Source organism: Podarcis gaigeae (assembly GCF_964106915.1).
Source record: "Podarcis gaigeae genome assembly, chromosome: 12".
Lineage (NCBI taxonomy): Eukaryota > Metazoa > Chordata > Lepidosauria > Squamata > Lacertidae > Podarcis > Podarcis gaigeae.
In genome coordinates, this window is record NC_139688.1 from 21,613,686 (window position 1) to 21,626,062 (window position 12,377).

A 12,377-nucleotide genomic window follows, 5' to 3' on the forward strand; every position below is an offset into this window, starting at 1 on the left:
CTTATGCATTTGTGGGAAGGGGTACACGGGTGGCAAGTATAGGAAGCTCAAGCTTGTTAGTAATATACCAAAATCATAGATTCAGAGAATCCCTTTGCCTCTGTGGGGGGTGGGGAACCAAAACAAAAGGAGAGAGAAAAGGGATTCCTTGTCTCCCCTCAAAAGCTACATCCTAGGGATGTGGGTGGCGCTGTGGGTTAAACCACAGAGCCTAGGACTTGCCAATCAGAAGGTCGGCGGTTCGAATCCCCGTGACGGGGTGAGCTCCCGTTGCTCGGTCCCTGCTCCTGCCAACCTAGCAGTTCAAAAGCACGTCAAAGTGCAAGTAGATAAATAGGTACCACTACGGCGGGAAGGTAAACAGCGTTTCCGTGCGCTGCTCTGGTTTGCCAGAAGCGGCTTAGTCATGCTGGCCAAATTACCTGGAAGCTGTACGCCGGCTCCCTTGGCCAATAAAGCAAGATGAGCGCCGCAACCCCAGAGTCGGTCACGACTGGACCTAATGGTCAGGGGTCCCTTTACCTTTACCGTTATTATCCAGTCAAAGAACAATCTTTGGTAGAAAGGTGCATGGCAAATATGCTAAAGGAAGGAAGGAAGGAAGGAAGGAAGGAAGGAAGGAAGGGAGGAAGGGAGGGAGGGAGGGAGGGAGGAAGGGAAAGAAAGAGGCTATCAAAGCCAAATTTGATACTTTCTCTAACTTTCTCTTTAGCCTTGCCTTGAACAATGGCAAGACTCTTCCGCTTGCCTCGAGCCAAAAGAAAACCCTGAATGTCTGCAAACTGTTGAGATACGTTTCCATAGGGAACTAGACAAAAAGTAATGGCACCTTTTTACTTTGAATGGGCAACTGCAGATTTGGCCTTTTTGGTTTCCTTTCATGCCTGGGTTTTAAAGAAACAAAATGTTATTTTAATCTAACTGGAAAAACAAACCTGGAGGGAGTGGGGGTGGGAGCAGCCCCAAAGGAGGCCAGCAACTCTATTATAATATTTGCACAAGTGCTGCAGCCCAAAGAAGGACCCCTCTCAGGTGCACCAGATGCTGCCCTTAGAATGTCACCTCGGGATTTCTTTACTTTCACCTTCATGAATTGCTTTATTGCCTGAAAGGATTTCTTTGACTTGCCTGACCTTGGTCTTTCCTTTGGGTACGTAATAAATTCCAGAAGCTCGCAGGAGAAAATAGCGTCTCTTCCAGGACTTCTTCCCGTCTTCTTTTAAATAAAGGGCCCCTTCAACTTCTGGTACAATGACAGATGTGCCACAGAAGCTTTCCTGTGGAGTGAAAATGGGGTTAGACAAAACAAGTGGAACGCAGGAAACGTCAGAGCCAGCTAGCTCAGTTCTGCCTGCACGGGCTGGTAGCCACTTTCCGGGGCTTCCAGACTGGAGTCCTTCGTAGCCCTACCTAAAGATGCCAGGGGCTGAACCTAGTTATACATGCAAAACATGTGCCCTATCACCGAGATATGGCCCTTTGTAGGTTGTAAAGGCTATTGAGATTATGTACACAAATGATTTGCGCACTCAAAAAAGCACTACACATAGGGGAACAGCACAACAGATGGGGATCTTTCAGAGCCTTTCCAGGGACTGAACTTGAGATGTTTCTGTAGGCAAAGCAAGTGTTCTGCCACTAAACTACTGCCTGCCCACAAGCAGTCGTGTTAGCATGAGCAGCACACTGGCCACAGGTTAGCAGATTAACTATACAAAAATAATATCTTCTAAGGCAGCCTTTCGCAAACTTCCATCATCCCTAACTACCAGGACCAGTGGTCAGGGATGATGGGAGTTGTAGTGCAACAACATTTGGGGGCCCAAGTTTTAGAAAGGATGTCCTAATCTTTTGTTGTTGTTGTTCTTACCACCTTAAACAATCTGGTGTCATCAGCAAACTTGGCTTACCTCACTGCTTACCTCATTTGTGATTTAGAGTTACAAAGTTAATACTGATTCTTCGAGGACCTCACATCTCACACCCCTCCATTGTGAGAACTGTGCATTTGTTCCTATTGTGCTAGAGCTTCCCGTTTTTGCAAAAATGAAGAACTTGAAACACGTCTATTGTGTTTGGGGTCTTAGGAAGACATCCATCCATTTCATAGCCAAATGCAGTGTTGCTTATCCCAAAATTTTGCTTACCTCCAGTAAAGCCTCTTTGCTTTTTTCATTCATTTCCTTGCTTTCATTTTTCCCTTTATTGGTCAAGTAGAAATTCTAAGTAAAAATGCAAAGAAGGGTGATGATGATAAGGCAATGTCCATAAACTGGGAAGGTCACTAGACCTAAAACAACAGGTGCAAATAGCAGGTGTCTACCAAATTGCATTTGACGGCAAAGTTCCATATAAAGTTTCCAGTGAGATAGCCAATCAGAGCTCTCAGGAGCAGTAGGTGTGCCTGTTCATTTGCCTAGCAAGCAAGCAGGCAGTAGCAGGAAGGAGCTGGAGGAGCAGCTGGTGACAACTATGATGAAAAAGTGAGGGCCTTGGACAAGTCAGAGAGCCAATCAGAGCTCTCAGAAAGGTATTTTATTGCGAAGTTTTTTTTATAAAAAACAACACCTGCATGCTATCGCACATTTTCTATGCAAAATAATTTTCGGTGTGTGTATCCTCATTCATTAGAGTGGACTACTTGCTTCCTATGACCGCTGCTTTCATTATACAGATTATGATTGGTGAAGGCTGGTGAGGAATTTGGCAAAGAAGAGCAAGAGGTGAGAAGTCTGAGTTAAACATGAAAACAAATTTATGTGACTTCACATGACCATTTTTAATATGAGTCTCCCCAATGGAAAGAGAGGGGAAGGTATTTCTGTACATAAACAGTGTATTCATGATACATACGAAAGGCATTGACACTTCAATCCTATACTGACTTTCCCAGGAGTAAATCCCATACAACTATGCTGCCAAAGCCCAACCCTAATCACATTTACTTGGGAAAGTCCTTGAAATTTTAATGGGACTTAACTTCCAGGGAAGTACCATATACATAGAACAATCATGCTCTTCTCGGACACTGAGACTTGCACAGGAAACCAAAATTTCAGCGAGGCTTGCGCAGAAAACACATGCATTGCACCTAATGTCCCCTTCAAAGACGACCAAAGCTGTTTGCATTTGTTTATGTTTGCATATGCACGAACAAACCCAATTCTCATCTTGCTATTGTCACTGTGGAACAAACTTAAAACAGCTGCTCACAGCCTTTTTTTATAAAAAAGAACTTCCTCTGGCTACAAGCAATTTATATTTGAGCATCTGGTATTTATTTAAAGGGGAAACAGACCACCCTGTATCTTTAACTCAGTTGCTATAGACCACATTTTGGTACTGGTAAACAAGAAGGATAATTGACAGGAGTTTTTGACAACAGCATATGACCTTGCTTGTCAAACCCATATTAATACAGATGTGTTTTTTCCCTGTGTCTCATTTTTCAGCATTGTTGCTTATTTGATACTCTTCCATTGCTAAAAGGGGAAAATGCTTGCCATTCACCACCCTTCACTAAGCAGGCTGGGCCAAAGGATGAGGCTGCATGCTATACAGGTGGATATATTGTCATGTGATCTCCTATAGACTACAGCACCACTGAAGGTGACCACACATGTCTGAAAGAAGTCTGTGGTTCCTTTCTGAAAATACTATGAGGAGAAATAGTCTCTGACAAGGCAGAAACTATATGCTTCTTAGTTCTGTTGCAAATTATACAACATAAAAATGCTGGTGAGCATTATATTGTATATATGCATGCATGCAAAGGAGAGGCTATAGATTCTTGTAAGCCACCTTGTTATGAGATATACTAATGGAGAGGGTATAAATATATTAAATAAATAAATCTGTGTGAAAAGGAAGGTTGCTTAACAATTTTGTTGATTCTCCTGGGATTGTAACACAAACCTAAGTATGAGAAGGATAGCTTAAAAACTAATGTTTAGTTTCTCTTTTCTACCAGCTTTCTCATTTAACAATTGGTATTTGTTGGTTGGGAAGCAAAAGGATCTCTGTTTCTGTGATTCCCATGGACAACTGTTTTTCGTAATATGAAAACGTGATTCTCAAAACAAGCATTGTTCTTTTACTTTAACTAGAGAATTGCTGGTGGCCCTCAGAAAGAGTTTATGCCAAGATGTAATGTTTTGGCGCCAACGGAAAATCTACTTATTCACCCAGGATTTTGGTTGAATCTTTGCCACGGCACTTTGTAAAAAGCTATTTAACTGTGCATGTGCTCTTGCGTGTTTTACTGATGGGAATATTTTGTTGCATTTTATCAGTATTGTACCCCACTTCAAAATTTTATTGTAAAAAGCAGCAACAAAATTTATAAATAAATAAAACAGTACATTTGTAAACCAATGCTTTATTGTGTTACTGATTATTGGTTAATTATCGGTTGTAGTCAACTAACCTTTGCTCAGAGTAGATAGACCCACTGAAATTAATGGGCCTAAGTTGGTCACAGCCATTCAGTGGGCTTACTCTGAGTAAAAGTTAATTGAATACAAGTTTATATGATTTTTTTTTTCATTTTTATTGGCGTTCTACCCAGGTTTGGGATTATTTCAGAATGAAAAGCAGGCAATGAATTTTATTTTTTTTAAAGCGGAATTTGATGTCCTTCTGCTGTTATTTTCCTTTACGTGTCATGGCAAGCATAAATAAGCTAGCCCATTTACTTATTCCAGGTCATCCTTCACCCACCAGTACACAGGAAGGTTGGTGCATAGTGATTGAGGCAGCTGTGTAGTAATTATCTGTATTTTCATTGTTGAGTGACTGCACCTGGCTCTTCCTTATTAACCACACAACGTCCTGCTAATTAACTGAAAGAGGGGTGGATTCCTTGGTCCGTTGCTCTGCATGCAGGCTGTACACCAAATGAAACTTTATCAGACACACACAATTAAGACTATGTTATCATAAGCAGTACAGACCTCCAAGGTCACTATGCATCCCCCCTAAATGTGGGATGGATGGTTTGGTTTTCTTATGCTTTCCAGGAATTTGAAAACCCCACGGTCACCCCAGTTCTAAAGTGAAGATGCATTAACTGGGATGCACTGAGAGAAATAATTACAGTAGCAGCAGCAGCTGGTGTGAGATAAGTTTATTCTGCAATGCTGCTAAGCCAGGTCTGGGAAACACTCCGATCTTCCCAAAAAGCAGTCCATTTGTCATAGCAGTCACTTTACAAAGTGAGTTAAATTTCACGTTATAAAGATATTTTGAGGATGTGGAGTTGCACGTACTAACGATGTTGCAGCTTCCGCCACAAGCTTGTGACCATCCATTTTAATGAGTCACTGGAGTAAAATGGAGCAAAGCCTTTTAACATGATTTCCCTGGGAAAATAAAACTAATTATCCCATGAACAGAGTGATTCCCAAAGCCCATGGCAAGCTGAATGAGTGAAGTGGGGCTCACCAAATGGATAAATCAAGAAATCCACCGAAATCTCCCTTTCCTTGTTGGATGCTAAAATGCACTTTGGTGTTACTTCAGTTTTGACCTTCAGTGACTATTCCTGCGAATGACTATTTAGTGTTTAGTAACTAATATTGTGCTCTGATACATAACAAACACAACTCAAGATCCCTTTGATATACCAACACTGGACGCACCTTCAATCTTTGTCACTTGTGCTGCAAAGCAAATAAAATATCTAGTCATTACTGTATGAACTAAAATCTTACTATCCACTGGCTTGCCTAAGTTATGCTACTTTACCTGTGGGTTTTTAAACACAGCGTATTTTTCCTTTTTTTCCAAAAACAGAATCTTATTCTCAGTGTCCCGGGTCCAATGTGATAAGACTTCAATCACATTTTCATGGTCTTCAAAAAATCTTTCTAGGGAAACCCAAACCAGAAATGTTAAGACAGATATATTACACACATGCTCCGTCATCAGAGCACATTCCTATATTTAAATGTAGTAAAATGGTTCAAAAGGATGTGGGTGGTGCTGTGGTCTAAACCACTGAGCTTCTTGGGCTTGCCAATCAGAAGGTTGGCCATTCGAATCCCTTGACGGGGTGAGCTCCCGTTGCTCGGTCCCTGCTCCTGTCAACCAAAAAGTCCAAGTAGATAAATAGGTACTGCTCCAGTGGGAAGGTAAACGGCGTTTCCATGCGTTGCTCTGGTTTCGGTGTTCTGTTGCGCCAGAAGTAGCTTAGTCATGCTGGCCACATGACCTGGAAAAACTGCGGAAAAACACCGGCTCCCTCGGCCTGTAAAGTGAGAAAGCGCCACAACCACAGAGTCGTCTGCTACTAGATTTAACTGTCAGGGGTCCTTTACCTTTACTTTTTAAAAATGGTTCAAAGCAATTGCTTATCCATAATATTCAGACCCCAAGAGCCATGATAGACTAGACCATACGAAAGCATCTTTGCCAAAACAGAAAAACTTCCCAGATTTTCTTTTTTTTTTTTCAGTTTGTAAAAATTTGCAAAGGAATTCCCTAGATTTCACTAGGTACTTTGATGTTTCAGACTTTTTCTTTTAACACTCCCCTGCATGTATATATTTATATATCCTTACATATAATAAACATGTAAGGCTGTCGTGATGCAGCATTTTGCTACCTACAGGTAGGTGGTGCTGTGAACTACAGCGTTATGACAAACTGGGCTCTTAGAACTGCTTGGGCATGACACCAGCATGGGAGAGTGAAAAGCAGGCAGCCAGAGATTGAGGTGGGCAGACCCAGATGGGTGAGCGGGCAGACGGGTGGCCCAGGTGAAGTGTAAGGAAAGCAGGGAAGTGGGATGGCCTTGGCAAGGAGTAAAGGGAGGAGACACCGCCCCTAGTATGTGACGCACACCATTAGTAGAGAGAAAACACACCAAAACTAGGAGCTCAGATCTATCAGGCGCAAACAAGAACCCACCAAAACGAAGAGATGGGCGCTGGATGGCAACGGCAAAATGTTGCCTGATGTGGCATCACCAAAACAATTTCTAGTAAAGCTCTAAAAATATAGCGTAAGAAGATCCAAAATCTTTGCAACGTACCTATTTGTAGCTCTGGGTATATTTCATAAAGGCACCAGTCCACATTACAGTCGCAGTGGGTTTTTTCAAAGAGATTGTCCAATACATCACGTGCCTCTTGCCGTTCATCCACCATCAGGGATTTCGTACTGTTATCATTCATGTGCACCTTGACAACAAGCTGCGGAGAGAATAACAGATGAGGCAGTTAATTTCAATGTGGACCAAAAGGCTACTGTGGTCAAGAATCTGCCTGGGCTGATCAGAGAGATCATTGCCGATTCAAATCCATCATGTATCAGAAAATTGGACCTGGGGGTGGGGTGGGGGGGACATAATATGTCTTGGGAACACTACCCAGTCAACAGCGCTACTTCCCTGCCCCTTTCCAAGACAGAATTCATGTTTTGAGTAAAGAGTAACTGAAATGTCATGTAAATATACAATTGTTTCTCTAAAATGTTATTAAACATACAGTTTGCATGATAGCAGAGTTGCCAACATTTTTACCAGCTCTTGCTCCTACATCTTTAACAGCATCAGCTTCAGCAAAAATTAGGAGGTTTTAATGCATATCTCCCTCTCGTTAAAAGCTCCTTTTCCTGGTATCCCTGAAATTATTAGTATCCCTGAAATTATTATTATTTTCTCTCATTCTCTGTGTGGTTTATTTTTAGAACCTTCTCAGAGGAGGCCATAATATTGGGTGGGTTAATATAAAATGAAGGAACAACAAACCCATCAGATCAGACCTAATCTAGAATCCAGTTATAACTTGCTGGAAATTCAGCACCTAATCTCATTTTATATTGACTTCGGGGATAAAAAAACACCCTACCAGATCTTCTGATCTCTGCTTGAGAGATTCGTTAATTGGTGACTGTTTCTGACGACCCGCATGGCTGACCACACAGGTCTAGGATTGGCATAGACTGTGCAGAAGAAAGGGCTATGTCTAAGAGAATATAGTACCTGCCTTTCACCAGGACAGAATCTCACTTGTATATTAAAGCATTCTGTCGGAAGAAATAGGAAGCCATTGTTCAGGTATGCACCAATTCAGGGGTAACTGACCTTTCTGCATTAGAGACACTGAACCTTTAATGGTTTTGCAGACATGGGAATTTGGGCACCTCCAGCTTTTCAAAGCCCTCCAATACTCTGCCACAAAAAGCTGCATTTGCTGAGATACCTCCAGCTGCACAACAATGAAAGGAGCAGGTGTTCTAATGTGGTCTAGTGGTTAGAGTGTTAGCAATAAAGGTCTAAATCCTCTTTTTCACATGTTAAGCAATTGGCACATGTTGTTCATGTTTGCGTTTTACTAACGATCAGCTACAATGGGTCTCAATTATTACTGGGTCTTGGTAAAGCAGAGGTTCCTATCTACTACTTCATGATCAAAACACTTGTTTCCACAAAGTGAAAAGAGAAGTGTTCACTGGAAGGAGACTTGAGACTTCCTAAATAATCACAGTCCTACTATCTGTCTGCATCTAAGAAAATAAAAAAGTCAGTTCCTTGCCAGGAAATGTTACTTTAGTTCTGCTAATTCTAATTATAAGATCTCTGCACGAACAGCTCTGGCAGTGCAGTGTTGAATTTTGCTCAAACCATAAAAAGCAAGGAGCGTTGAGAAACTAAGCTGTATTCTTTCCAAATACCTCCACTTTAGTAACTTGTACTTTGGTACTTGTGCAGAATAATTGTTAGTTTTGAATACACTATCATAATTCTTTGAGAAGAAAAGGTAAAGGGTAGTGGAAATAATGCCAGGCCAATATTTGGGATTGCCCAGAAATATGGTGATAGCATTTTTACATTCTACTCCAGAGGGTTGGGAGAACCCCTATAACAGATTTGGGGAGAATTGCGCAAGTGGAAAATCACTTAGTGTAACGCCTTGGCGCTACTCTAAATAAAACCCAAAGGCTTAAGACTCTCAATTACTCTTCTGTTTAGCAAATGCATGTGTCTGTGTGGAACTGCTAACCTTCCCATCCACCTGTAGCCCTCACAGCACGGAAACCATTCATAAGGCTCCTCCAACCTGAGAAGCAGATTTTTTTGGGTGGGTGGGTACGCAGGGAGGTTTTGGAGAAATTGTGGGGCAAGTAGTGGGCCAGAACTCTGGAGCCTGTCATTGTTGCTGCTTACCTGGACCAGAGTGGAGCAGGGCAGGGTGGCAGCAAGGTGTGCAGACATGCTGGCTGAGTCAATTTGCTGTCCTGTCCGTGAGCCCATGCGGCCCCAACCTCACTGCCACCAAGTCCCATACCCGCCTCATCCACTTAAACAGCAGCAACGCGGATGTCAGTCTCTATGGCTCTACTTGGCTACACATGCCATTACAGCTGCAGAAGGAGGCTGACCATTCAGATTTCAACTTCTCTGTTGTGTTCACTGAAGAGGCTAGGATCTAAGCCAAGGTGACATATTTTTACTCCCATGGAAAGGGCAGTTATTTTCATTTCTTTAAAAAGTCATTAGCAGTCCTTAGGACTACAGTTCCCAAGTACAGCTATTTTTCATGATAACACTCCTGTTCTAATGGATTGTTACCAAACACATCTATTTGTTTTTTTAATTGTTTTGTGTATATTTTATTGCTACTGTCCTTTAACTGTTCTGGAATAAATATTTATGAAGGGTGGCATAAAAAAAAACGCCTTCAGTAAATAGAAGTGGAATAGCCACAGCCTGTTGAAAAACAGGTATGACTGAAGTCTGGTTTGTGATCTGGTAAAGGTAAAGGTAAAGGTACCCCTGCCCGTACGGGCCAGTCTTGACAGACTCTGGGGTTGTGCGCCCATCTCACTCAAGAGGCCAGGGGCCAGCGCTGTCCGGAGACACTTCCGGGTCACGTGGCCAGCGTGACATCGCTGCTCTGGCGAGCCAGAGCCGCACACGGAAACGCCGTTTACCTTCCCGCTGGTAAGCGGTCCCTATTTATCTACTTGCACCCGGAGGTGCTTTCGAACTGCTAGGTTGGCAGGCGCTGGGACCCAGCAGCGGGAGCGCACCCCGCCGCAGGGATTCGAACCGCCGACCTTTCGATCGGCAAGTCCTAGGCGCTGAGGCTTTAACCCACAGCGCCACCTGCGTCCCGTTGTGATCTGGACATCTTGGCAAATCATCCAATCAACAGGCAAACAAAATGGAGGGGAAAGTACATGAAACAAGCCAATACTTGACTGTATATAACGGCTGTTTAAAATTGTAAGGTTTGGCAATCAATACTTTTGCTAAAATAAAATAGAGAATGCTACCTTTTTAACTTTAGCTTCCTTCAGTTTTTCTAATGCAAGCTTAATCTTGTCCGCTTTTGCTTGCGCCTCTTGTTCTTCCTGAAAGAAGAAAGATTGTAAAGCCCCTTTGAAAGACACCACACCCCAGTAAGAAGCATTCTATCCCCTTTCCATTTCATGAACATTTTCATTTCTTTTCCCTTTTAAATTTTAATTTTGGGTGCTTTCTGCTCAAGCATGGGTTTGCACAGCATCCCATTATGTCGAATACCACTGTTCTAGTTGGTTGGTTTCTTCTTCTTTTGCGGACCGCCATAATTAATAATAATAATAATAATAATAATAATTATTATTATTATTATTATTATTATTTATTTATTTATACCACGCCCATCTGGCTGAGTTTCCCCAGCCACTCTGGCTGGCTTCCAATCAAGTGTTAAAAACAATACAGCATTAAATATTAAAAACTTCCCTAAACAGGGCTGCCTTCAGATGTCTTAATTTCCAACATTAAGGCCATCACACAAGAGCATAAGAAGAGACCAGCATCCTGTTCTCACAGTGCCCAACCAGATGCCTGTGGGAAACCAGCAAACAGCATTTGACCTCAAGAACACTCTGCCCTTCTGTGAATTCCAGCAACTGGTGTTCAGACCTTTGACAGATTTCTCCTCCATCAATTTGTGTAATCCTCTTTCAAAACATCCAGGTTGGTGAGCACCACAATCCAGCCTGGATAGCTCAGTTGGTTAGAGCAGGGTGCTGATGACACCAAGGCTGCAGGTGCAATCCCTGTAAGAGACAGCTGCAGATTCCTCTATTGCAAGGGGCTGGACTAAATGGTCTGTGGGTTCCTTCCAACTCTACAATTGTATGAGTTCCTTACTTAAACTATGTGCTGCATAAGTAAGTATGGTAGTTTTCTGTGTATAAGACGATGTTTTTTATTCTAAAAGAATGTTAAAATTTGGGGGTCGTCTTATACACAGATAATGCAGAGGGTGGACAGGCGATTGGTTGTAATCGCAAGCCGGAGATTGTCAGCAGCGATTTGGCGTGTGATTGGTGGCTGCGACAAAGGCTGCTGTTGATTGGCTTCTGCTGCGGCAACTTTACAGGTGATTGGTGGCTGATGAGCGATTTTCGGCAATCCCCCCCCCAGTCCCACGACTCTGGGCAAACTTCCCCCGTTTCCTTAATTTGGAGTCCCCAAAAATAGGGGTCGTCTTATACATGGGGGCATGTTATAAACAGGAAAATACAGTTGTTGGTTTTTTAATCTGTCCTGAGTCTTTCAACATTTGTTATGGCTATATGTTGCCTCCATTATCAGAGGTGGTAGCTCTCTGAATAGGAGAAGGAAAGTGCTATCCCACTCATGTCCTGCTTGTGGAGTTCCCATTTTGGAAGCAATGCTGGACTCAATAGGTCTTTGGTCTGATTCAAGGATGATATGTTCTTACATCGATTCGTTGAAGTTTCTTGCCCTGCTGAAGATGCAAACTCAGTTTTAGCTTAACATTTCCATTTATACAGAAAAGTAGTCTGCCTCTTCAGCAGGAAAACTTCCATATTATTCACCTCTCTGCTTCGTGATCTCAGGCAAAACCAGAAAGACAAAAGGGTGTGGTAGCTCTCTGGACTAAAGAACCACTATACTTCTCCACATGGGGCTGTCTCAACATGAAATACCTGATATTGTGCTTTCTGGCCAAGAGAAACTTTCTGGGTAGTTGGACTGTACTTGAAAAGGTCAGGAGAAAGTGATTTTGCTTCTAAAACAGAAGGGCTTTTCGTTTTGCTATTCTAGCTTCTCTCTTTTGGTGCTACGGAAAACATCTGCAGAATCGTTAAAACAGCCTTTGCTAACCTGGTGCCCTCCACCAGGTGACAACTCTCATTATAGGCTGGCTATGGCTGATGGAGGGTGGTGCTGTGGGTTGGCGGTTTGAATCCCTGCGATGGGGTGAGCTCCCGTTGTTCAGTCCCTGCTCCTGCCAACCTAGCAGTTTGAAAGCACGTCAAAGTGCAGATGTTTTCCATAGCACCAAAAGAGAGAACCTAGAATAGCAAAACGAAAAGCCCTCCTGTTTTATAAGCAAAATAGGTACCGC

General features: G+C 42.6%; 1 protein-coding gene across 2 annotated transcripts in view; it reads right to left on the reverse strand.

Moving 5' to 3' along the window:
- APBB1IP (amyloid beta precursor protein binding family B member 1 interacting protein) overlaps window positions 1–12,377 on the reverse strand; it is a 53,338-nt gene that overhangs the window by 14,931 nt on the left and 26,030 nt on the right. For both annotated transcript variants that reach the window (XM_083704869.1, XM_083704870.1), the window contains exons 5-9: window positions 10,282–10,359; window positions 7,034–7,193; window positions 5,746–5,867; window positions 2,148–2,222; window positions 1,134–1,277 (exon numbers count right to left, since the gene is read on the reverse strand). In XM_083704869.1, the coding sequence (XP_083560995.1) occupies window positions 1,134–1,277; window positions 2,148–2,222; window positions 5,746–5,867; window positions 7,034–7,193; window positions 10,282–10,359 (579 nt within the window). The remainder of the gene's footprint in view (window positions 1–1,133; window positions 1,278–2,147; window positions 2,223–5,745; window positions 5,868–7,033; window positions 7,194–10,281; window positions 10,360–12,377) is intronic.